The 27,329-nt window shown below is 43.3% G+C and overlaps 1 protein-coding gene across 1 annotated transcript in view; it reads left to right on the top strand.

Annotated features, from left to right (window-relative positions):
• Window positions 1–24,933, top strand: part of LOC308676747 (speckle-type POZ protein) — a 44,068-nt gene extending 19,135 nt beyond the window's left edge. Inside the window, exons 5-9 of the mRNA XM_081342767.1 lie at window positions 8,254–8,431; window positions 11,220–11,275; window positions 19,125–19,247; window positions 23,215–23,357; window positions 24,659–24,933. Coding sequence (XP_081198893.1) covers window positions 8,254–8,431; window positions 11,220–11,275; window positions 19,125–19,247; window positions 23,215–23,357; window positions 24,659–24,803 — 645 coding nt within the window. The 3' untranslated portion in view covers window positions 24,804–24,933. The remainder of the gene's footprint in view (window positions 1–8,253; window positions 8,432–11,219; window positions 11,276–19,124; window positions 19,248–23,214; window positions 23,358–24,658) is intronic.
• The last annotated feature ends 2,396 nt before the right edge of the window (window positions 24,934–27,329 follow it).

Genomic DNA, 27,329 nt, shown 5'->3' with positions numbered 1-27,329 from the left:
ATGCATATATGCTCGTATTCTAACCCTGCTATTACTTTATATAAACCTTGAAAAAAGGCACACTGATTACAATTTGGTGCATACACATTTACCAATAAGATCTTCTGAGCCAATCGAAGTTCTACCATCACTACTCTACCTTCTGTATCTGAATACACCCAGTGGGCCTCAATATTTCGCCGGACGTAAATCACTACTCCCCTTTTCTTTTGTTCTGCCAGGGACACAAAAACTTCCCCCAATTTTGGACACTCTAGTACATTCTGTTGACTTTTAATGATATGGACTTCCTGGATACAAATTATATCATATTTTAATTTACAAAGTTTGGACCAAGTTTTTTTCCTCTTAGTAGGAGCATTAAGACCGTTAATATTAACAGAGAAAAGGCGAACCTCTTCCTGAATGTCACTGCTTCGCTGTATTCTTTATTTTTTTTGCTAACCGTGTCTCCATTTGAGGGCCCGAGCCTCCCAATTCCCCAGCATCTTCCTTATCTATACTTTTCTTTTCTTTTAATCCTCCGCTTCTCCCCTTGGAATCCAATTGAACTTCTTCCTGGCTTTTGCCTTCTAACTCCTCCTCACTCTCCTGATTGAACTGGGATTCAAAAAATACATGGGCATCCTGTAAGTTATCAATACGATATCTCTTGTCCTGCCACATAAAAGCCAATCCTTCTGGAATCAGCCATCGGTAGCGAATGTCAAATTTCCTAAACTGACTTGTTAGGAAATCATATTTTTTCCTCTGATCTCTCACTCTTCTTGGTAGCTGCTTAAGAATAATTACTGATCTTCCTTTAAAGGATATAGTCTTCTCTCTTGCTTTCCTTAGGACCTGCTCCCGCACTGATGTTTTATTCAGTCGGACATGTATCTCTCTCGGGAGTTTGTTTCGACGTGCATAACTAGTGTAAACCCGAAATACGTCATCTATATCCCTCAACATCTCTTGTGGGTTCACCTCAAGCACTCCAGCCAAAATCTCTGTCACAATAGTTTCCAAATGCTCCTATGTTAATCTCCTATCACGACACGTAGGCAAGGCAAAACAGTTTCATTGGACATGTGTTAAAAAATTATTGAGATACATGAAGTTATTGTTAGAACCCACACATACTGACTATGCAGAGTTATGTTTTTGTGCAGATTCTGATTGGGCGAGTGAGAAGAAATCACGTAAAAGTACTTCAGGTTATATAGTATGATGTTTTTAAATGGATGTCCTGTTTACTGGCATGTGCATAAACAGAATTTTGTTTCTTGTTCTACTGAAGCTGAATATGCTTGTGTTTCAGATGCATGTAATTCTCTAACGTGGTTTGATGCTTTAGTCACAGATATATGGACACATCTGGTTCGACCGATCACTGTGATGGAAGACAACGAATCCGTGGTTTATATATCTGAGAATCGCTTTACAGGTTCAAGGTCTAGACACATTGACATCCGGTATCAAAACATAAGACAAGTAGTCAAACAAGGTTTTGTTAAATTGCAGTATGTGCCTACACATGATCAGATTGCTGATATGCTGAACAAACCACTTCCTACAGCTTAGCACGAGTATCTGTGCAACAAGATGTGTCTTATCTGAGATGTGCGTTACTGACAAAAGAAAGGGATGTCACTGCGTTTTTTTTAGGGTTTGTCAGCTCCGCACGTCTCACTTTGTTTCTCTGCCAGCTGCATAGTAATCTTATCTATGTAACCAAGGTGATTGTCACATGTCCAGCCATGTTATGGTTTCATGCCTAGCACTGCTGTTAAGTGTGCATGTCTACAAAAGTTTTCTCACTTTACTTTTTTTTCTTCTCTTTGTGTATTCTGTCTGATGAGAGGATGTAGTCAGTTTAGGAGTTTTCTTTTGCTTTCCAATTAAAGTTTTATATACAGTAGAATATGCCTTGGTATTTGTTTATTTTTACCTGATGTTTACCATGCGTCGAATGAACCACGGTTCATTGCCCTCTGTTAGGGAAGTATTAATTTATTTCCCTGACATGTATATTATGTGGATTAAAGGAGACCATCTAGTTGCTAATTTTCTAAGAAGTCTGGCCCATTTATAATCATTAATTCGCCTTGATCTCCCAGATCCCCATGTTTGTTCTGGTATAGTTGTCTTAAATTTGATCTGGTCTTTTTCTTTCTCAGGTTTCTTCTTCTTGTTTTCGTCGAAGGTTATTTCCAGTTTTGAAATTATTGTGTCATTATCTGGATTTTCAGTAGACTGTGTTTGTTGTTCTGTAGAGCCCTCTGCATTGGTGTTCAGTTTTTCCACTTCTGTTGTTTTTTGGGTTAGCAGTTTTCTAGCTGCAGTCAGGATTTCGCCTTCTGGAGGTAAGCTGGCACCTTTATCTTTCAAATTAGCTTTAGGTTTGTCAATATTTAGAAGAATAGCTTCAAGTATAGGTTTAAACATATCCCGAATCTGGAAGTCGTCCTCCGTTTCTGATGTAGTTCAAAATGATCTTTCTGGTGGAAGCTAGCTATTAAGAAAGTAAATGTTCAGCTACACCATTCCTAAAAGTCAGTCTCACTGCCCAGCTGTTCTCTCAAAGCTAGGTTTGTGTAAACAAATCTCTTCGTCAAAGTAATAAAGTAATAAAAGTATTGTGCCAAGCTCGCCAAAAAATATCCCCGATAGCATTTAGAGGCTTTTTCAAATCCCAAACTAAAATCTTACCCACTTTAAATTCTTTTTTGCAAATTAAACAAAGTGACAGATTCCAATAAGAATAGGAATTTTTTGGGTCGCCAAGTTCCAGACAGAAAATAAATGTCCAGTTGTATTAAGTTGATTTTTTCAAAGCTTTGTTTCCTCTAAGTAATCATACGCTGCCATTTTAGAGGGTGGGGAAAGAAAAAATTCCCTTCCCTCTCTCCTCGGCAGGGAATAAATTTTCATGAAGCTTTTAACAGGAAAAATACTTGGGATGCAGAGAAGATAAAATCTCACCCAATTTCTTCACATTGCTTTCAAGTGCTTGTTAGTAAGTTTGGCCTCGGCTGTCTGCAGATTAATGATGGGCCATAAATGGCTGATCTTTTCCCTGTCAGTTTGAAGAGCTGCCTGGGATCAAATGGGAGGGATGCCGCCCTTCCGTGATTACTCAGGGGTCTTCTTTATGCTCGTTGCCCCTCCAGGGCGACTTTCGACCCTTTTCAGGGTCCCCTGGTGGGAGAAAACCAGGCAGTGGGGGGGAGCATCTCCCCACCCGTCTGCCAGCACTGCAATCGAAAACCAGAAGCCTTCTTTGGCAGTTTCTTGATTGTGGTATAGTTTACTTAATTGTTGGTCTGATGTTAACCTTGGAGTTAATCTATGCTGATCTGGGTGCTGATTGCTGGTGGAGAGGTGCTTGGGTCTTTTTGTTCCTTTGTGGGCTGGGTGATCATCCCTTTTGCATAGTCTATAGATGTTGTTAGATGCAGCCAAAGATGGAGAAGCTCTATACAGTCAGTAAAAACAAGACCAGGAGCTGACTGTGGCTCAGACCATGAGCTTCTCATTGCAAAGTTTAGGCTTAAACTGAAGAAAATAGGGGAAAGTGCTAGGCCACTCAGGTATGAATTAAATTATATCCCTGTTGAATATACAGTAGAAGTGACAAATAGATTTAAGGAATTAGATCTGATAGACAGAGTGCCTGAAGAACTATGGACAGAGGTTCGCAACATTGTACAAGAGGTAGCAACCAAAACCATCCCAAAGAAAAAGAAATGCAAGAAAGCAAAATGGCTGTCTGAGGAAGCTTTGCAAATAGCTGAAGAAAGGAGGGAAGCGAAAGGCAAGGGAGAAAAAGAAAGATACGCCCAATTGAATGCAGAATTCCAGAGAATAGCTAGAAGAGATAAGAATGCCTTCTTAAATGAACAGTGCAAAGAAATAGAAGAAAACAATAAAATAGGGAGGACCAGAGATCTTTTCAAGAAAATTGGAAAGATGAAGGGAACGTTTAATGCAAAAATGGGCATGATAAAGGACCAAAATGGCAGGGACCTAACAGAGGCAGAAGAGATTAAGAAGAGGTGGCAAAATTACACAGAGAAACTATACAAGAATGAGCTTAACCTCCCTAATCACCACGATGAGGTGGTCACTGACCTCGAGCCAGACATCCTAGAATGTGAAGTGAAGTGGGCCTTAGAAAAGCTAAGCAACAACAAAGCTAGTGGAGGTGACAGTATTCCAGCTGAGCTATTCAAAATCTTAAAAGACGATGCAGTAAAAGTGCTACACTCAATTTGCCAGCAAATTTGGAAAACTCAACAGTGGCCACAGGATTGGAAAAGATCAGTTTACATTCCAATTCCAAAGAAAGGCAGTGCCAAAGAATGTTCAAACTATCGCACCATTGCACTCATTTCTCATGCTAGTAAAGTCATGCTTAAAATCCTACAAGCTAGACTTCAGCAGTATGTGGATCGAGAACTACCAGAAGTACAGGCAGGATTTCGAAGAGGCAGAGGAACTAGAGATCAAATTGCCAACATACGCTGGATCATGGAGAAAGCTAGGGAGTTCCAGAAAAACATCTACTTCTGCTTCATTGACTATGCTAAAGCCTTTGATTGTGTGGATCATAACAAACTGTGGCAAGTTCTTAAAGAGATGGGAGTACCAGACCATCTTATTTGTCTCTTGAGAAACCTATATGCGGGCCAAGAAGCAACAGTGAGAACTGGACACAGAACCACTGATTGGTTCAAAATTGGGAAAGGAGTCCGGCAAGGCTGTATACTGTCGCCCTGCCTATTTAACTTATATGCAGAGCACATCATGAGAAAGGCAGGGCTAGATGAATCAAAAGTTGGAATTAAGATTGCCGGAAGAAATATCAACAACCTAAGATATGCAGATGATACCACTCTAGTGGCAGAAAGTGAAGAAGAACTAAAGAGCCTCTTGTTGCGGGTGAAGAAGGAGAGTGCAAAAGTTGGGTTGAAACTTAACATTAAGAAAACCAAGATCATGGCATCCGGCCCTCTCAATTCCTGGCAAATAGATGGGGAAGAAATGGAGGTAGTGACAGATTTTATTTTCCTGGGCTCCAAGATCACTGCAGATGGGGACTGTAGCCAAGAAATTAAAAGACGCTTGCTCCTGGGGAGTAAAGCCATGGCAAATCTAGACAGCACACTAAAAAGCAGAAATATCACCCTGTCAACAAAAGTGCGTATAGTCAAGGCTATGGTCTTCCCAGTTGCAATGTATGGCATTGAAAGTTGGACCATAAGAAAGGCTGAGCGCCAAAGAATTGAGGCCTTTGAACTATGGTGCTGGAGAAGACGCCTGCGAGTCCCTTGGACTGCGAGGCGATCCAACCGGTCAGTCCTAGAGGAGATCAAACCTGACTGCTCTTTAGAAGGCCAGATCCTGAAGCTAAAACTCAAATACTTTGGCCACCTAATGAGAAGGAAGGACTCACTGGAGAAGAGCCTAATGCTGGGAAAGATTGAGGGCAATAGAAGAAGGGGACGACAGAGAATGAGGTGGCTGGATGGAGTCACTGAAGCAGTAGGCGTGAGCTTAAATGGACTCCAGAAGATGGTAGAGGACAGGGAGGCCTGGAGGAACGTTGTCCATAGGGTCGCGATGGGTCGGACACGACTTCGCAGCTAACAACAACAACATAGATGTTGTTAATGTCTATGTGTCTATTGATGGCTGATTTGACAGTGCCAGGCTGATCAGCAGAGACTACAATGGCAAACTAGAAATGCAAGTCTACAGAAAAACCACCCATACTAACCAGGTGCTCCACTACCAAACCAACAACCCAACCTCCCACAAGAGAAGCTGTGTAAGGACTTTATTTAGATGAGCCCAAACACACTGCAGCAACTCACAACAGCAGAAAAGGGAAATAGAGTATCTATACAACATATTCCAACAAAATGGATATCCACACAACTTAGTCCCTGACCACTCAACCCAATATAGCACAACCAACACAAACCCTAAAAAGAATTACACTGCCATACATCAAAAATATCTCAGAAACCACCAACAGACTACTACAACCATGTGGAATCAGCATAGCCCACAAGCCAACTAAAGTCCTTCAAAACATTCTAAGCAGACCAAATGACCCAACAACCCCAGAAGGAAAAACAGGATTTTTTTCCTACAACATACAATGTAAGGACTGCAACAACTACTATGTAGGACAAACAGGCAGAAGACTGGCAGAATGCATCCACAAACACCAACCAGCAGTCAGAAGACATGATGAAAATTCTTTAATTTCACAACATATAGACAGATTTAACCATAGTTTCAATTGGGAAAATGTGGCCATCCTAGACCAAGCCAAATCCAAAAACGCCAGGGAATTTCTAGAAACCTGCCACTCTGACAAATCAGCCATCAATAGACAGATAGACATTAACAACATCTATAGACTATGCAAAAGAGACAACCAGCCCAAAAAGGAACAAAAAGACCCAAGCACCTCTCCACCAACAATCAGCATCCAGATCAGCATAGATTAACTCCAAAGTTAACATCAGACCAATAATCAAGTAAACAATACCCCAATCAAGAAACTGTCAAAGAAGCCAACAGCCCAATCAAAGAATGTTTAAGACCACCCCCACCAACACTGACAGGCAAACCACTAGACTAGAATATAAACTGACAGCAAACTGCACTCCTTACTAGCACTGATGATACCTGGTTTGGGTAATGAAAGGTCTGCAAGAAAACAAGCAAGCTCAGAGAGCACCAAGGACCCCTCATATTTTTGATTTGGTTGTTGCTGTGCTGACTTGCTATGAAAACTTAATCATACTTGGTGACATAAGAGATGCCCCTGCTTCCTTTAAACTATTTCTTGCTGGTGGGAAAAGGTTTGGTCACCTTAATTAAATTCTTCTGTGGTTGACATATGGTAGGTTGTCCATTGATTCATCCTCATGCCTGATTGTAGAAGGCTATTTGACTGCATTTGTTTGAAGTTTCTGTTTTACTCTCTGGGTGTTGTGATTCAGGGCCAGCCTGTGGGTCCGGCAGCCGGCTCGGATGTCTCGGATGACTCAGACGAGGGGGAGGAGGAGGGTGTTGAAGACGAACTTGCTGATGATGGCTTGGAGGCTTCGCAGAGCCCCCAGCCAGGGCCCTCTTCTCAGCTGCGCGAGCCCGACAGTGCGGATGATGATGACCCACAGCTGGCCCTGTTCAAGGACGCCCGATGCAGGAGGCAGTCAAGCAGGAACAAGCAGAGAAAGGCTGTGGGACTCCTCGGAAGGAGGCACAGGGAGGCCACGCCCTGAACTCTAATAAAGGGAGTGTTTGGGGAAGGGCTGGTTGCTGAAAGCAACCGCTCCGTTTGAGGATCAAAGTTCCGGTGTTTTGTTTCTTGTTCTGTTGTTTGTGTAATAAATCTTGGCAGACGCCTTCCAGCCTCAGACGCTCTCCAGCCTCTGCCGTTTGTACAGGGGTTGCCTTTCTGCAAGGCCGGTAGCAGGCTGGTACAGAACACTGGGTCCCATGAGCATGCAGAGGGATAAGGAGGAAGGAGTCAGAGTTTTTGTACTCCACAAATTGTTTTGTTTAATAAGTAGGAGGGACTGCTTCCTATGACTCCAGAGACTACTGATTTAATCCAGCTAAAATCACAGGCTTTTAAATTCCATGGATTTTGATGATAGAGTTTTGAGTATACACAAGTAATCCTCAAGATATGACTGTAATGGAACCTGCCCATTACATTTGCAAGTGGTGATGGCTGTTAAGTGAGATCGCCTCTCTTAACGAACCCCACCACCTGCTCTCCCTGATACAGCAGTTAAACAAATATGCAGGTTGTTAAGCAGATCATGGGGTGCCTCAGGGGTGGGGGAGGCCCTGGGAGGCCTAGCACAGGCTCAGGCCCACCTGCCCTGGGCCTCCCAAGGCCTCCCGCATACCTGAGTCACCCTGTGCTCTGCTTCCTGCCCTCTGGGTCCCCACAGGCCTTTCTCTCCCTGACAGGGTTCCTACAGGCCTTAGGCCTACTTCCCACCCCACCAGACCCCACACCCTTCTCACTTACCTGTCATGGCTTTGTTGGATCCCGGTTCAGAGGAGGAGAAGGAGTTGGAACCAGGATTGTCCAACGGGGATGGCACTGTTCCCCCCAAACGAGCGAAGAGTCCAGGGGCTGAGGCAGTCCCAGTGAGGCAGTCCCAGTCCCTTCTAGATTCTCTGTTGCTACTATTACTACTTTTATATAAGAGCATGGCCTTCTGTGCTTCCTTGCAGGTGAGTGTGGTACAGGACTCTGTCAATATCTCCGGCCAGAATTCCATGAACATGGTGAAGGTACCTGAATGCCGCTTGGCTGATGAGTTGGGAGGCCTTTGGGAAAACTCTCGCTTCACAGACTGCTGCCTGTGTGTAGCAGGCCAGGAGTTCCAAGCTCACAAAGCCATATTAGCAGGTTGGTATTGACACTGTTTGGTGTAGTGGTTAAGGCATCAGACTAGAAACCAGGAGACTGTGAGTTCTACTCACGTCTTGAACACAAAGCCAGCTGGGGGACCTTGGGCTAGTCACTTTCTCTCAGCTCTAGGAAGGAGGCTATGGCAAACCACTTCTAAAATATTTTACCAAGAAAACTGCAGGGACTTCTCTAGGCAATCTCTGAGAATCAGACATGATTGAATGGAAGAAAAAAAATGACACAGACATGCAGCATAATAGTATGACAGACTGATCGGTGGCAAGCTGAGTGCTTGGACCTGTGCCTTACACCCTTTTGCAAGTCATCCATCTTTTAGGAAATGGATTCTGAAGAAAGAGGCTCTTGTCCTTCTTTTCTTCCTCCCCCTGGGAAGATCAAGAATAGTAAAGTCATACATGGGAAACCAGTAATTAAGAGTGTGTGGAGGAAGATGCAAAAAAAAATGCAATAATATTTGCTTTGCTAGGATTCTTTTGTATATGTTCCCATAGGGCTGTGCATAGTATGTTTTATTAGAAGGCCAGATATGCTGTTGGCTACAAAATTCCACTTTCCAGGTTTAAGACAAGAGATTCATTCTCTTATAGCAGCAAAGATATACAGGTAGTATTTGAATTACAATGGCATTTGGAACTGGAATTTACATTGCTTAGCAAAGCTTAGTGATGCGGCCATAAAGCTCACCATCACATGACCACATCACTTAGTGATGGCAATCCCTGCATTCCTTGTTGCTGTCATTAATTGAATTGCACCAATTGTTACCTGAGGACCTAGCCTGATCCAAGCCACTCCCTGCTTGGTCTCTCTTAACCACAAGCCTCAGTTCTTCCAAGGTAAGGGACTGCCCTTCAACTCCCCCAACTGCCTATTCCCCTCACCTTTGTCCTTTTGGCTGCCCTGCACTCTGCCTAGTGGAGCAGCCAACAGCCCCAGAATCGCATGGCTCTGGAGCTGCTTACCACACTGTGGCTCAGGGGCTTTTTGGCAGTCCATGGCTCTGGGGCTGCAAGAAGTCCTTGAGCTACAGGAAAACCACAGCCTGGCCCATAAGCGTGACGCTAAGCCACAGCTGCCCCAGAAAGCCCAAATGTTCCAGCCTCAAACACCCTTGCTGGTCTGTCCTCTAAGGCCCCTGCTACCCTGTATGTTGCTGCCTGGCTGACCATCTCCATGTTTTTCCTCCCACTGCTGATGTGGCATGTGTGCCCTGGCCCTTCATGAGGTAGCTGCTGGCCATGTGAGGCCTTCTGGCTCAGGTCTCCGAGGAAACCACCATGTGTGACCACAGGAGGAAAGCCATATGTGGCCAGTAGTTGCCTCATGAAACGCCAGGCCAGGCATGCTTGGACAGCAGTGGGATCAAGTAGATGGCAAAGTTCAGCTAGGGGCAGCAGAGTGTAGGGCTGCAGGGGGCATGGAGTGCTGAGGGCCAAAAAAACACAGATGGGGGAGATGGGTGGGGGGAGTTGAAGTACCCCTGTGGTCATAAGTGTGGACAGGCTGCCAAACACCCATTTTTTGATCACATTACCACAGAGGTGCTACAATGGTTGTAACTTTCAGAACTAGCCATAAGTGCCATTTGTTCAGAGCTGCTGTAACTTTAAATGGTCACTGAACAAACGGTCATAACCTGAGGACTACATGTATTTTAACTTCTTCTGAAATTCCAGAAAACAAAGGCTTAAAGATTTGTAGTTATTGGGAGAAGTTTACAAGGTACTGTATGGTGTTTTGTCCCTATTGCTGCAAAATCAGAATGGATTTTGCAAGATCAGGAGCTGCAGTTTGCATATTTTATGTAGAATGCATAATCCATCTCAGTCTGGTACATACAGGGGTCTCCAACCTTAGCAACTTTAAGACTTCTTAAGAAATCTGAAAACTGAATTAGCTGCATTCCAGAGCTTCTCTTATTTAATTGTATAGGTGGGAAACAGCTTATAAATGGCTTATAAATGCAGGATTCAATCTGGGTCAGTCACCAGGACCAGAGGTTTAGTCTTCCAAGCTTTCAGGCTCATGCTGGAGCCCATTATTAAGCAGCATGGCTTAATAATGCCTGGGAAACCCCAAAGGTGCTTTTTAAAGAAACAACTGGACTTTCTTGTTTTTCTTTGAAGACGTTTCACTTCTCATCCAAGAAGCTTCTTCAGCTCTGACTGGGTGGTGGGGAATGGAAGGATTTATATTCCTTGCAGACAGCTGGTCATTTGCATTCTTTTAGAGAGTCATTGAGGGCACTTGGAGGTTTATCTGTGTCCTCAGGGTCACCTGAGTAGTGCAAATGTGTGTGGAGCCTTCTTGGAACTGCTGAAAGGACTGTGTTGTAGACTGGAGATAGATGATGTCGTATCCCTCCCCCTCTGTTGAGGGAGGACCATTCAATTTTGACATAGATTGCCTCTTTGACTCCTCTTTCAAACCTCCTCTCTGTCCAAAATGTGGACTTTGCTGTCTTCAAAAGCGTGTATTTTGTCTTTTAAATGCAGACAGACTGCTGAATCTTGTCCTGATGGGTTTGTTCTACTATTGTGCCATGCATTTATGACTGGGAAAGCATATGCTTATTCCCTTGGGTAGAAATTTTTATTTGATTCTCTTGCAAACATTCAATTTATTTTTTACTTGTCTCTTTTATACATTACCTGAATTTGTAAGCACTGATGGTATTATGTCAGTTCCTCTCTGGAAAGGAAGACTGTATTTTCACATTTTTAAAATTGTATTTTTTTCCCTTTTTCCTTACGCTATTATGCAGCACGTTCTCCAGTTTTCAGTGCAATGTTTGAACATGAGATGGAAGAGAGTAAAAAGGTAAGCCATGAAGAAGAGCTGCCCAGACAGGGAGATATGGAGGAGGCAAATCTTAGCTAATAGCTGAAAAGTACTGTAGACTTTTTAAATTAGTTTTATTCATTTATAACATAAAATGTGAAAATACAAAAGCAAATAGTAGGGGACAATAGTAGAAAAAGGGAAAACAAAAAAGGTGTGAAGAAGGGGAGGGGAAGAAACAAAAGGCATTGACTTCCAACTCTCTCTATTGCAGTAAAATCAGACATTAACATCTCAACTTTTTACATTTCTATAGTAGTATGTACTAGCCATTTCTGTATTGGCAAATCAGTCTAATTGCACAAAGTCCAGAAGCGGTTTCCAAGTGGAAAAAAAAGTACTTATGTTCTTTTCTTTTATCAGCACAATCAATTTGGCCATCTCTGCTAATCCCATCAGCTTTTGTAATCATTCGTCCATGGTAGGAATCAAGGCATCCTTCCATTTTTGTGCCATCTTTGTAAATCCTTTTTTATATCATTCCAAAGAGGTACATAAAAAGTATTGTAGACTTTTGACCTCAACCCAGAAAGGTCTCACTCAGACAAGAGAGGCTCAATGCAGAAAAAAAATATAGTGTTGTTAATGTGTCCAGGTTGACAAGGCATTTTGCTCTGGGAACAGAGAAGAGATATTATCATGGTTCCGATAGATGAGACCAGTAGAAATAAGAACTCCAAGACAATTGCTTTTCTCAAAGAACACATTTAATGGCTACATAGTATTGGCACGAACAAAGGTGAAACCGAGACTGAAAGTTCCCCCCCCCCAATGTTACAAAGTAACAAGTTGAACTCCCCATCCCTGCAGTGTGTCATAAATCACAATCCCCAGTTAACTACTTTGGCGGACTTTCTAATGGTAGCTTCAGCCCACAAAAACATAGGCAATTTGACCTTGGTTCCCACAGAACAATTTATTGTTATGTCTAAACTAAAAGAATACATCTTTCCCCTCCCATTACTGTGGCAACCGAAAATGAAGAAAAGATGGCTGCAGCCAAATTCGGTTGAAGGTTGACAGTTGGATCGCCTTGAGAAGAGAGAAATCCTGTAGGCAGAAAAGGAGTTAGAGTCATGAATCACCTCTAGGCTTATTCAGATGTTTATCATAAAATTTACATACTAATCTATCAGCTTTTGCATCAGTACTTTTTACCCAGGTAGCCTCTGATGGTATCCTTTCCACTGCACCAGATACTGTAACTTTCCCTTGTATAACCTTGAATCAAGGATTCATTTTACTTCATAATGAGTCTCTCCCTCCATGACAAGGGGACCAGGTGCCTGTCTTGGAGGAGGTCTCAATGAGGACTTTCTGTATGGATTCAATAGGCTGCAGTGGAACACGGGGTGAACTTTCCCTAAAAGGAGAGGGAGCTTTAACTCCATGGTGACAGGGTTTATAATCTGCGCTATGGGAAAAGGTCCAAGGAATTTTGGTCCCAATTTTTTACTAGGCAACTTGAGTCTTTGTAGAGAGATAAAGCTTTTCACCCACACGAAATGGCCTCCGGGGAGCCCTTCTCTTGTCTGCCTGCTCTTTGTAAATTTTTGAGGCTTTTATTATAGCCGCTTTTGCATTGTCCCAAACAGCTTTCCAAGAAGTCACCCACTGATATAAAGTTTGAGAAACAGGAGGGTCCTGAGGGAGTTCAGGCATGGGAATGATTTCCCTACCAGTAGCTATTTTAAAAGGAGTGAGTCCAATGCTGCTATGCACCGTGTTATTATAAGCCACCTCAGCAAAGGGGAGGAGGTCAGCCCATGTTGTTTGCTGGTAATCAACATAACATTTAATGTATTGCCCCACCATTGCATTAGCTTTTTCAGCGTCTCCATTTGTAGACGGCTGAAAAGCCGACGATAGTCTCTGCGTGGACCCAATTAGTTTAAGAAAGTCCCTCCAAAATCTCCCAGTAAATTATACTCCTCTATCCGAAATAATCCGTTTTGGAGCTCCACGGAGTTGGTAGATATGTTTGAGAAACATTCTTGCTAGTTTCTTTGTGGAGGGAAGGCCGGAGCAGGCAATGAAGTGAGCTTGCTTTGAAAAAAAGGTCAATCACAGTCCATATTACCATATTCCCCCTACTCCACAATAAACTCCATGGCAATCTCCTCCCAGGGTTGGGAAGGATCTGTGACTTAATGCAATAATCCAGGGGGCTTACCTGGATGTTTTTTCATTGTTGCACAAGTTGCACAGCTTTTCACATAATTCTCAACATCCTTCTTTAGCCCTGGCCACCAAAATTGTCATCAAATTAAATGTAAAGTTTTCAGGTATCCAAAGTGACCTGCTTGTTTGCTATCATGGCTGCATTGGAGGGCCTGAACTCTAAGGGTTTCTGGTAGGTACAGTTTCGACAACTTCCAAGCCAACCCGTCCTGACAAGTCAGTATGGTTTGGTTTTCCAGGAGCCAGGAATCAGTTTTCAATTCCTCCTTCCGCCTTTTCGTTAATGGGCTATCAGGTTCGGGTGGTTTTGTCCGTGGTTGCCCCCCTGTAGTTACTTGAGAGATTGAATGTGGTTGCAGAATGATGGAGTTCACAATCTCCTCTTGACGGCTTTTGTACTGGGGCAGCCTGGATAGGGTGTCATCTAGGAATTTTTTTCCTCCCGGGATGTATTTTAGTGTGAAATTGAAATGGTTAAAATACTGCACCCATTGGACTTGTTTAGCATATAACTTATGGGGTTTTTTCAGTGCCTCTAGATTTTTGTGATCAGTCCATACTTCAAAAGGCAAGTCATCCCCTTCAAGGAAATGACACCAGGTGAGCAGAGCCCACCGGACCACGAAAGCCTCTTTCTCCTAGTCTGCCCAACTTTGTTCAGTGTCTGTTAACTTTTTGGAGGTGTTGGTGCAGGGCTGCAAATCCCCCTTCTCATTCCTTTGCAAAAGAACAGCCCCCACAGCCACATCACTGGCATCAGCTTGGATGATGAATTGTTTCTCAGGATTGGGATGTTTGAGAATGGGTTCTGCTGCAAACAGTCTCTTTAAGTTCTCAAAAGCAGTTTGGCATTCTATGGACCAAGGCAGTGGTTGGCAGGGTCATAGCTTCCCTCCATTTTTCCCCATTTTTAACAGTTCAGTAATTGGCAAAGCAATCTCAACAAAGGAGGGGATGAATTGCCGGTAGAAGTTTGCAAATCCCCCAAAACTGGAATTGCTTACAGGTCCGTGCGGGTTGCCATTCCAGTACAGCTTTCACTTTAGCTGGATCCATTTCAACGCCTTCACTGGAAATCCTATATCCTAGGTCAGGGGTAGGCAACCTTGGCTCTTTTATGACTCATGGACTTCAACTCCCAGAAATCCTGAGCCAGCCATGCTGGCTCAGGAATTCTGGGAGTTGAAGTCCATGAGTCATAAAAGAGCCAAGGTTGCCTACCCCTGTCCTAGGTAATCCAGGCATGTTTGATGGAACTCACATTTTGAGAGCTTTGCATAAGGTTTAGCACTCAGCAGTTTTCTGAGCAATTCAGGTACTAATTTGACATGTTCCGCCATGGTCTCTGTGTAGATGAGGATGTCGTCAAGGTAGACTGTAACCCCCTTATAGAGGTGATTATGCAGTACTTGATTTATCAGTTGCATAACACAGCAGGGGGGCCCTGCAGGCAGAAAGGCATAACATTAAACTGGAAGCTCCCCAAGGGGCTGTTAAAAGTGGTTTTCCACTCGTCTAGCTTCCTTGATCCTTACTCAGTAATACGCCTCTCTTAGGTCTAATTTGGTAAAAACTTTTCCTTTTGCCAAATGGGCTAACATGTATTTCATCAAAGGGAGGGGGTACATAATCTCCACGTTGACACTGTCAGCGCACAGCCTCATCAACCCATCTTTTTTTTCCTTGAAAAGCACAGGAGCGGCTACTCAGAATTTTGCTGGCTGGATGAATCCTCTGGCTAAGTTCTTATCAATGTATGCCCTCGGTTCCTTCAGTTCACGTGTGTGTGTGTGTGTGTGTCATTGAATACATTTTTGGCTTGGGTAACTTGGCTCATGCTAAAATCTCAACAGCGCAGTCAGTGGTTCTGGGGCGGGGGGCGGGGCAGAACATCGCATTCCGCCTTGCTGAATGCTTCTGCTAGGTCTCTATATTCACTTGGGATGAGTGGCTCTCCCAGCGGTGAACTCACAGCAGATTTCAAGGTCTCCAGGTGCTTCCCTTGGCTCTCACATGGGCTACTGATAAGAGTAGGAAGTGAAGGTACAGTTGCTAGTCTTAGAGTCCTCACTCCATTCTCCCACCAGATCATAGGGCACCATTTGTCAAGCCAAGCTAGCCCCAGAATCACTGCTTCTGTCATTTTTGGGATCACCACAAAACAGATTAGCTCCCAATGCTCCCCTATCTCTAGGCGCACTAGCTCAGTTAAATGAGTGGCCGGGGCTCCTCCTATGAGAGATCCATCGGCCTGCTCGAACCTCATGGGTAGAGGCAGCAGTCTTGCCCTAATGCGCAGCTTAAGTACCATGGGGAGGTTGATCAAGCATCGGGTGCAGCCCGAATCAACTAAAACGTTCAAATCCATCTGAGCCCCTGATTTAGGTACCAATAGTTTGGCAGAAAGGGCAAAAGGTGGGATAGGCTGACTCACCATTGGGTCATCTTCTCCTGCATCATCGCTGTGGTATGGATCAGGTGCGGGCAGGCGCTCAGCTGAATCCTCTTGTTTCTCCTGGGGAGGAGAGGTGACTTGTACAACTTGCCCCTGGTTGACTTCTCTCGCGGTGGTCGAGGTTGTCTCTTTGGCTTTGTGGGGGCTGTGGTCGCACTTTTCGGGGGAGGGAAAGGGACCAGACAGTCCACTGCTCGATGCCCAAGTTGCTCACACCTGAAGCACTTGATCTGGGATCGAGTGGGAGCCCTAATGGATCCAGTTGCCGCAGCAGGTCGGGGGTGCTGTGACAGTTGGTGCCTCACCAGATCTCGCCTTGGTTGGGGTCCTGAAGTTGCAGGCTTGTGGTACTGGGTCAGTTCAATATCCAAATTCGTAGCCAAACTGTACCAATCATGGAGTTGATCGAGATTCCCCCTGCAGATGCACATCTGGAACAGATCGTGGTCCAGCTCTGCTTTGAAGTAGTGGATCAATGACTGTTCAGGCCACTGCCTGATCCATCCCACTAGCCTTCGAAATTCTCTTACGTACTCTCTTGCAGGCCAACCCCTCTGCTTCACATCGTGAATGTCCTTTTCTGCTTGCACAGCCTGGGATTCATCTTCAAACCTGGTTCTCAGCCTGCGTGTGAATAGATTGAAATCCCATAGCTCTGGCACCTGGTCCTCATTTAGGGCAGCTATCCACTCCGCAGCTTCCCCTTCTAGATTTGCAGCTACAGAATCAATCATTTCGGCATCGTCTAAATAAGCACGGCTGTAATGATTTACATGAGACCACACCTGGTTCAGGAAAATAGTCACCTCGGGATCACCATCAAAAGTGGGCTTGAGGGGGTGGGGTGGATCTGCAGGTCGTCGGTCCCAGAGAGCCTGCAGCAAACCAGGCAACTGGGGTTGGAGTTGCTGAAATCTCCCTCGATGGAAGACCTTTGGCGGGGGTCCTGGGTTGGCAGGGCATTGACGGTCAGGGTTGGCACGATGCCGGTAGCGGTCGGGACCAGCTGCGCGTTGGTAGCAGTCTGGGCTGGCCGGGCACCACCGGCACTCGGGACTGGCATAGCACTGATAACGGTCAGGGCTTATTGGGCATTGGTAGCAGTCAGGGCTAGGAGAACGTTGACACCGGTCTGGGCTAGTGTGACGCTGGCGTTGGTCGCGACTGGCAGTAATACTCAGGACTGAGCTGTTGCTGGGGTCAATCCGGTCTAGCATGACGTCGGTAGTGGTCAGGGCTCCGCCAGTGCACTGGACTCGACATTAGGTCCGGCTTTGGCAGCGGGGAGGTGGCCCGTGCCACCACTACAGGACTGGGACTTCGTCAGGGCGGTGGAGGCTCAAGGGACCACCTGTCTTCTCGCCCACCTGAGATCACCTGGCGCGTGGCCTGTCCTCCGCCCATCTCCAGCCTGTCAAACGTCTCGCTCAGACGTTCGACCGAGTGGCTGTGGATAGCAGTCAGGTATTTCCATTCCCCTGACTTGTCCCAAGCGGCCAGTCGTTTTGCCTTCATCATCACAGGTGAATGGAAACCCTGCGACAAGATCAGTGGGAACTCGACCTTTGCAGCTTTCACCGTGCTCTTAAGCGGTAGGGCAGCATCTGACCGCCAGGTCCCCCCGAGGATGAACGCTTCTTCTCTCTGAGTCAGCTTCTCCGACGGGAACTCTCAGGCCTTTGGTCTCGCTCCAGCTGCAAGGACTGCATTCTCCACCTGGGCAGCAGCCTGCGCTCCATCCGCCGCCGCCGCTCCGAGGCCTGAGATTGATTCCCCTTTCTTTTCCATCTCCGCTTCTTCCCTGAGTCTTTGCCATCCTCCCAGAATCTAGGTAGGCGACCGGGGCTCAGGACCCCATGGGTTAGTGAATTTTAGAGTCTTGGTTTAATGTCATGGTTCCGATAGATGAGACCAGTAGAAATAAGAACTCCAAGAAAATTGCTTTTCTCAAAGAACACATTTAATGGCTACATAGTATTGGCACGAACAAAGGTGAAACCAAGACTGAAAGTTCCCCCCCAAGGTTACAAAGTAACAAGTTGAACTCCCCACCCCTGGAGTGTGTCATAAATCACAATCCCCAATTAACTACTTTGGTGGGCTTTCTAACGGTAGCTTCAGCCCGCCAAAAGTTAGGTAACTTGACTTTGGTTCCCACAGAACAATTTATTGTTATGTCTAAACTAAAAGAATGCATCTCCCCCCTGCCATTACTGTGGCAACTGAAAACAAAGCAAAGGTGGCTGCAGCCAAATTCGGTTGAAGGTTGACAGATATGAGTGTAGATTGCAACTTGGATAGTTAGGTTTTATATAGTGGGTTGGTAGAGTTCCATCATTGTCCATCAAAACAATATGTCAGTGTAGTTGGCCAATTGATTTTAAGTTTCTTATTTCCAGCAGTCAGCTGAAGCACTGGATTCTAATCTGAGATGGTAGCCTTGGTGAAACTGAACAGAGTCAGGGTCCAAATAAGTATTTCACCATTCCTACTTTGCATATAGGATATGTTAGAGATAAGCATATTATAATTTATGGTGTGAACTGTTAAGAAAAGGAAGAAAAAATTAAGCAATTCTTTAAAATAGTAATAAAGTATAAAATAAAATATAACACATTGGAGAAGCTGTTCTGCTTAAAACAATTCTAAAACATTCATTGCTAGTGATTTCTTCTATTACAGGTAGAAAAACCAGATAAAGGGGGAAGTTGTACTTTGTCTTCTTGCAGTGCTAGAAGAATACATGACACTTAACCTATGTTTGCATATACTTTACAGCAGGCCCTGTAAAGACAGGGCCTTAAGCCTTGGGTCTGGCACACAGAAGTATTCCAGAATTTGCAATCGAAATAATTTTTTAAGTGATATAATGTGAAAATTATTACATTTGTTTACACTGAAACTAACAGTAATTAATTTACTTTTAATAAAATGTAAATAAAAATCAAATTTAAACTTTTTCCTTAGCCTTAGCTTATCTTTTTGAAGGGCAATCTTTTCCATTCACTTAAAAAGCCAGATGTAGCCTTCAACCTGAAAGGTTTGAGATGTGCAGAGTAATTAGGTGAGCAGCAATATTAATATATAAAAAGCAGGTTTGCACCCCTGCTTACAGAGAGGATTCCTTCAAAAAGACAAATTTAGGCTTTCTGTTGCCTCAGAAGAATAATGTTCCTCTCCCCTCTGGTGCAGAATCGAGTTGAAATCAATGATGTGGAACCTGAAGTTTTTAAAGAAATGATGTGCTTCATTTACACTGGGAAGGCACCTAACCTTGACAAAATGGCTGATGATCTGCTTGCAGCTGCTGACAAGGTACAAGGGAAACAGCCTTGTAGAAAAACAAAAATTGGGGAAAGCTGGAACAGAGACTGATGCCAACATATTTGGAGCATTTTTGTATTACCCATCTTACAGTGAGGGAAAAATGTATTTGATCCCCTGCTGATTTTGTACATTTGCTCACTGACAAAGAAATTAACAGTCTATAATCTTAATGGTAGGTTTATTTTAACAGTAAGAGACAGAATAACAAAAAATACACAAAAAACACATTTCAAAAAAGTTATAAATTATTTTGCATTTTAATGAGTGAAATAAGTATTTGACCCCTTCGCAAAACATGACTTAGTAGTTGGTGGCAAAACCCTTGTTGCCAATCACAGTGGTCAGACGTTTCTTGTAGTTGGCCACCAGGTTTGCACACATTTCGGGAGGGATTTTGTCCCTCCCAGTTCTCCTCTGAATCATTCAGATGTTCATTGGCAAACTTCAGACAGGCCTGTACATGTGCTTCCTTGACCAGGGGGACCTTGCAGGCGCTGCAGGATTTCAGTCCTTCACAGCGTAGTGTGTTCCCAATTGTTTTCTTGGTGACTGTGGTCTTAGCTGTCTTGAGATCATTGACAAGATCCTTCTGTGAAGTTCTGGGCTCATTCCTCACCATTCTCATGTTTATTGAAACTCCACGAGGCGAGATCTTACATGGAGCCCCAGACCGAGGAAGATTGACATTATTTTGTGTTTCTTCCATTTGTGAATAATCGCACCAACTGTTGTCACCTTCTCACCAAGCTGCTTGGTGATAGTCTTGTAGCCCATTCCAGCCTTGTGTAGGTCTACAATCTTGTCCCTGACATCCTTGGACAGCTCTTTGGTCTTGGCCATGGTGGTGAGTTTGGAATCTGATTGATTGATTGGTTCTGTGGACAGGTGTCTTTTATACAGGTAACAAGCTGAGATTAGGAGCACTCCCTTTAAGAGACTGTTCCTAATCTCAGCTCATTACCTGTATAAAAGACACCTGGGAGCCAGAAATCTTGCTGATTAATAGGGGATCAAATACTTATTTTGCTCATTAAAATGCAAATCAATTTATAACTTTTTTGAAATCTGTTTTTCTGGATTTTTTGTTGTTATTCTGTCTCTTACTGTTAAAATAAACCTACCATTAAAATTATAGACTGATCATTTGTCAGTGGGCAAATGAACAAAATCAGCAAGGGATCAAATAATTCCCCCCCCCCCCCGTAACTGTTTTTTTTTACCTCCTCACATTCATAAGTAGGTATGTCTTAAGCTTTTGCTTTTTAGAACCTATATGTTTACTTCCTAATATTTAGTGGAATTTGTAGCATGGAAAAGTAAAGAGTACTGCAGAGTAAGGAATGGCAACCTTTGGGTTCACTTCTGTATTAGATTCTGAAACATTTGCCAATCTTATCTGGCAATTCTATCACCTTTCAGGATGGTAAAAGTGCTGCCCATCCAGGGTGATAAGCACCAGTGCATCTTATGTTTCCCAATAGGGTATTTGACAGAAGGTAGTTCTGGAATATGTCATCGATAACCATAAATTCACCATCCATACCTTATGGCTTGGAGTTGGGACAGGAGTGGACAACTATCTGATTATTAATATTTGGCACCAGCATAAAATTGACATATACAACACTGGGAATACTTGTGTATAAACAGGTCAGCTTCCCAATATTAGAAGCTGAGCTCTATTGGAATAGAACTGTAGCAAACCTTTTTATAAGCCTCTTGCCAAAGAGGACAGGATAGGCAAATAAGAGCAGTCAGGCTAAAGAGCATGAAAAATTTCCACCACACCACATTCTAACCCACAAATCCATCTGTGCTGGTCTGCAACCACCTACCTTTGATTCACATATAATTTAGATTTTAGATTTAGATTTTATTAGATTTATATACCGCCCTTTTCCCGTAGGACTCAGGGCGGTTTACAGGGTGTTTAAAACATCAATACAAAAATTAAAAAACAATTAAAAATAATTAAATTCAGTCCCTAAAGTAGAAATATAAAACCCCAATTAAAACTCTCAGCCTGGGCCGGAAAGCTCAAAGAACCAGGTCTTCAGGTCCCGGCGAAATGAGCAAAGGTCGGGGGCAGTCCTAAGCTCCACGGGCAGCTGGTTCCAAAGGGCAGGCACACCCACAGAGAAGGCCCTCCCCCTGGGTGTTATCCGCCGTCAGTCTTACCGGCGGCACCCTGAGAAGGCCCTCCCTGTGGGAGCACACAGGACAAAGGGAACTTGATGCCGGCAGCAGGTGTTCCCTCAAATATCCCGGACCCAAGCCATTTAGGGCTTTATAGGTCATCACCAGCACCTTGAATCTCACCCGGAGGGCAACTGGAAGCCAATGCAGCTCGCGGAGTAGAGGTGTTACATGGGAGTATCGGGAAACCCCCATCACAACTCGCGTGGCTGCATTCTGCACCAGCTGAAGCCTCCGAGTGGTCCTCAAGGGCAGCCCCATGTAGAGAGCGTTGCAGTAGTCTAACCGGGAGGTCACGAGCGTATATAATATGTATATAATATTCTGATGTTAAGGATAAAATACATGGATATCAGTGAAATCAAGTTTTTAGGTTCATTATGTTTCTCTTTGTACACACTTCAGCAAGTAACTTAAAATCGTTCCAATCAAGCTCCACACTGGCCAGCTGCCTCCAATCTAATATTCTCCCTGAATTTCCAGCGTCTATACTTAATTTTGTCCCAACACACCAGGAAGTAGCCAGACTGTAGGGCACGGGTGTCAAACTTGCCATGTCACGTGACGTGTCACGATGTATCGCAACTCTTTTTGCATTGCCGGCAATGGGGTGGGCGCAACTTTGGTATGATGAAACCGGCCCATGGGCCGGCAGTTTGACACTCCTGCTGTAGGAATTAGAAGCAGGGATAGAGTGTTGGGGGTGGGGACATGGCTGAGGAGGATGGGTTTTTTAGAAATGTGAATTATTTGTGTAGCTTTTATCCAGTGAACAATCAAAAACAGAAAAACAGAACCAAAACATTTTATGGCAGCACATAAAACCTCTTAATACTTGCCCAAGAGGTTAGGGAACAGCTTGTTCTGTCTTCTTCCAGTCTCTTGGGAAAAATACATAATTTTACTATAAACAAAGTGCAACGTTTTATACCCTGTACTTAGCTCTGGGAAGTCGGGGGGGGGGAGGGGGGAAAAGGGGGGGAGGGGTAGGGAGGGATAGGTAGGGGGGGGAGGGGGGATTGTTAAAGATAAAATGTATTTTAAAACTTTTCAATAAAAAAAAAACAAAGTGCAACGCCTCTCTGAAACCGTGGAGAACTGCCATTGGGCTCTTGGGTGAAGATGTGATTAGTGAGTTTATTTTTGTCTTTCCAATATTTTTGAGGAAGATTGGGAAGAGATGCTGTGATGCCTGAAGAACTAACATATATGGTTAAGTTTGGTCCAGGTTTATATGCAAGCTGTTTTATTGTGCTTGTATATTCCCTATGCTCAGAGCTTCAAAGTTCAGCAAAGAAAATAAATTCTGCAAATTAATTAGTATACTTTTAATTTCAGTTCTGTGATCCAAGGTTGGCCCTAATTTCAATATTTTTGGCTAAAAAGCAACAGCAGTGTGAAGGAGGAAGTGTAGCACTATTTCTGTTTCTAATTTATTGACATTTCTTTAAGCAATAGGGTTTCCCTTTCTTTGTGAGCAACATTGACAGGTACCCATCATCCATGCATGATTGTGAAAGTTTAGCTCAAAAAGATTCCCATTATATAATGTGGGATTGTATTAGATCCAAAATGGATGTTTACTGCAGACCCATTTAAATTACATTAGATATTTACATTAGTTATATTGTTAAGCATGACTATCCAGCTCACTATGCTCTGTGGGCTTTGTTCTGATGTTGTTTCATGTTGCTGGAAAGTTATGAAGAACTTGGCATCTATGTTTAAACAGTCCAATTTTGGGGGGTATATTTTTCAGTATGCTTTGGAACGCTTGAAAGTGATGTGTGAGGATGCATTGTGCAGCAATCTGTCTGTGGAGAATGCAGCAGAGATCCTAATATTGGCTGATCTACACAGTGCTGACCAGCTAAAATCTCAGGCAGTTGACTTCATAAACTAGTAAGTGGCTTTTTTATTTGACTCTCTAGTTAACTAAATCTAGCAAGGGCAATCTTCAAAGCTAAGTTTTGCCATTTTACGTAAGCTAGGATATCTAAGGAGTTCGATTCTGATTAGCTCAAGGTTGACTCAGCCTTCCATCCTTCTGAGGTTGGTAAAATGAGGACTCAGATTGTTGGGGGCAATATGCTGACTGTAAACCGCTTAGAGAGGGTTGTAAAGCACTATGAAGCAGTATATAAATCTAAGTCCTATTGCTGTCTTTCCAAAGTCTGGCACCCTCCAGATACCCTAGAATTCTCCTCTTATCATTCTTCCCAGAATAGCAAAGTTGGTTGGGGATAATAAAATTTGCAGTTCAGATCCTCTGCAGGATACCAGGGTGAGAGGGTTGTGTCTAAGTATAGCTAAACTTCTCTCAAAGGTCCCAACTCCTTAGAAATGTTTCTTCCTACCTTAAAATGTTGCCATCAACTCTGGAGAGATGGAAAATAGCCAGCAGCTGCTCCATTGTTTGCTTTACTGATGAATAGATAGATTCTTATCACAGCATTCCCCAAGATAGTTTTGTACAGTTGTGTTAGAGCTGCAGCTCTCAGGATTTATCAGCCAACAGCTCTACTGCACATATAGATGAAGCTCCTTTTTGGAAAGGCAACATTATTCAACTGTTTTTGCCAAGGAGGATGGTAGCTAATTCTCCTTTGTCCAATTTTAACTGGGATTATTTGCCTTTTTTGTTTACCTTGTTTTATTGTATGCAGCCCAGAGTCACAATACCTGAGTTGGGCAGCAATCAAATCAATCAATCAATAAGCCTCAAAATAGTCCTATGGGGATAAAAAAGGTAAAGGTAAAGGTTCCCCTGCACACATGCGTGCTAGTTGTTTCCGACTCTATGGGCCGGTGCTCATCTCCATTTCAAAGCTGAAGAGCCAGCGCTTGTCCGAGGACATGTCCGTGGTCATGTGGCCGGCATGACTAGACGCCAAAGGCGCACGGAACGCTGTTACCTTCCCACCGTAGTGGTCCCTATTTTTCTACTTGCATTTTCTACTCGCTTCCCCACCTTCCCTATGGGGATAGAGGCATCTTTATTAAAAGAATAATGTCCAGAGATACGTAGTGAAAAATATCCAGCTTCTTGTCCCTATGGACATTGTCAAATAGGTAATATTAATTGAGATATAAAAAATAAGTATCAAAGTTTGAGACTTTCCTTTGCTGTGCTATGTCACTGTTGATTTTCATGAACTTTTTTTTCAATCTGTTAACCCTGAATTCCTGATTATTGTTTTCAGCCATGCTTCTGATGTCATGGAGACTTCAGGCTGGAAGTCAATGGTAGTATCTCACCCTCATTTGGTGGCAGAGGCATATCGTTCACTGGCCTCTGCACAGTGCCCCTTTCTGGGACCTCCACGCAAACGGCTGAAGCAATCTTAAGGATGGCTCCCCCACTGCACAACCCTGTCACTCTCTCCCTTTTTAATGAAGTAGCAACAGAAACAGTTGTTTCTCCAAAATTGACCACCAAATAGACAATGCAAACTGTGGAGCTTTTTACTTTGTTGTGGCTGGGTTAGGAGGAAGAGTGCTTTGGGACATGCAGACTTTTAAGCAAAAGAAAAACAGCATCAAGTCAACTTTGGGGCAAATGGGGAAGGGACAGATTTTGGGTAAAGAGGGACTGTTCAGCCTTCTGTTGCTGTATTGTCTGTGTGTTTTCCTTTGACTGGCTGAGTCAAAAACTTAAGGATTGGCCAGGAATCTGATTCCACAATTTTAAATAGAATTTAAAGTGAAAAAAGACAAGAGGCTTCTTCATCTGACAGCACAGAAGAAGAAATTGATATACTTGGAGCAAAGAGAGCATTCTCCTTTGTCTGGGGAATGAACCGGGGAATGGGGAAAATCAGTTGGCCATGGCAAAACGAATCCCATGAATGGAAGCATCAGTGGAATTTTTGTTGAAAGACTTGAAACAAAATCAGTCCTTCCGACCCTATTGACATTTCTGCATTTACCATCCAGCCATGATAAGAAGATTGCTCTGTCTTGGTAGCAGTTGTACATGAATTGGGGGGGGAAAGAAAGAAACAAGTGAATATAACTTGTCAAAATGGCAGCTTCTTAAAAGTGCTGATGAAGGAACTACTCCAGGATACACTTTCTAGAAGACAGGGATAGGGTGGAGGCAGCCATTATCAGCTTTCAGGAACCATTGAGATTCTTTACTTGGAATTAGTTATCCAAGAACAATAGTTAATTGTTTAGATATCATGGGAGCTTTGTTCTTCTGGTACCTCGTTTCCTTGCTTTGTTTTTTTTATTCTTGACTCCTGTGATTCCTCCTCCACCTACAAACCTTTTTTGTTTTGTTTTTTAAAGAAATTTTATTGTTCATGAATACTTGTATCAAAGGTTTCTTGTCTTGAGTTGCTAAAAACAAATGTTTGTATCCATCTGCTGGTTTGTAGAAAATCTGGTCCTGTTTCTTTTTAAGCCCATTTTCTGTTACAGGTAAAGTGTTCCAAAATTGTGGTAAAGCTTTTTTTTCCCTTTTGGTTTTTTTTGGGGGGGGGTGTAATTACTCTTTTTGTACTGTGTGTTGCTATGTCTTGTCTTCATGGGTTTTCTTTACTTTTTTTTTAAAAAAGAGACGTTTTCTCCCAGTTCAGATTTAGTTTTACGTGTCTGTTTTATTGATGCAAATATTTAAACATTTTGGTTTTGTTTTAAAAAGCCCAGGGATTATAGCACCAGATGCTAAGGTACTGGTTTAATATTTTGGTAAGACCTTGCTCTGATAGTTGCTGTCCCTGAGGTCATGAAGGCAAGTATCAGCTTTTACAGTATTTCTTCCTTTTTTCCTTATGTACAAAGTGATTGGCTCAAGAGCTAAGTACCTGAATTTCCCAGCCTACCCATACCTCAAGTTGAGATACTGCACACCACTTGGGATGAAGTCTGTCCTAAGTGATCTTCATTTTACCTCTAAGCCTGAGAAAAAATTCCCCAGAAGAAAATTGTAATATGTCATGTAGGAACATTCCCTCAAATTAATTACATTAATAATTTGCTCTGCTAAGCAAAAAATTGCATTTTAGAAAGTGGGAGTGGAGTTGATACATCACTTTTTGGACATAACCTCAAAGTTCTTTGCCTGATGTTGCTTTGCCTCCGTAGAGCAATGAAATAAAGGTAAAATACCCCTCCAGTACAAAGATGCTTTGCCATTATCTTCTGGGAGATTTCCCAGTCTAGTGCACAATCCTGTCCTTTATGATGGTCTTCCATGCAAATATTAACCAGGTTTAATCTACCTAGCTTTCCGGGTCAGTTAGTTACAGCCACTTAGCTGACACAGTAATGAGGAGGACCTGAAGAAAACTTTTAAACATATTTTCACCTTTTAGTAGGAGTGCTCCTTTTTAGGGCCTCATTTGTTTTTGCCATTCTACAGTATATCCACCCTCACCAAGCCCAGTTTTCTGACTTCCCTTTCTATCTGATTGAACTTTCTATAGCTATGGGACATTATTTGCTTTCACAAGACTCTTTAATGGGCTTTTTGGTCCCAGATAATCTGTGTTCAAGAAGTTTTGTACAAACCATTGCATTTTCCTTTGCATGTTCTTAGCTCCCTTTTATTTACCAGTGGCTTTGTTTTAAGTTTTGGTTCCACGCTCCCCTTGACTTTGCTTTTACAAGACTAATGTTCATTTCCTTTGAGAAGCTGTGGGCGGGGCCTTATAAAATGGGGTAGGGTGTAGATCTAGTGAAAGTGAAGCCCAGTGTTCTGACACCTTTATGTTCAGATAAATGGGATAGTTCTTCAGGTAGAACTGTTTCAATTTTAAGTTGCCTTAATAGAGATCTGTGCAAGTTAATGGTCCTATATCTGGCAGCAGTTTTCCAGAAGATGAAAACAGAGGCATCTTAATCATGAAACACAGCAAACCGGAAAGG

The sequence above is a fragment of the Vipera berus genome (genome assembly GCF_964194415.1).
Source record: "Vipera berus genome assembly, chromosome: W".
NCBI lineage: Eukaryota > Metazoa > Chordata > Lepidosauria > Squamata > Viperidae > Vipera > Vipera berus.
Note: the sequence above shows the minus strand (reverse complement) of the source record. Positions and strands in the feature narration are given on the sequence as shown.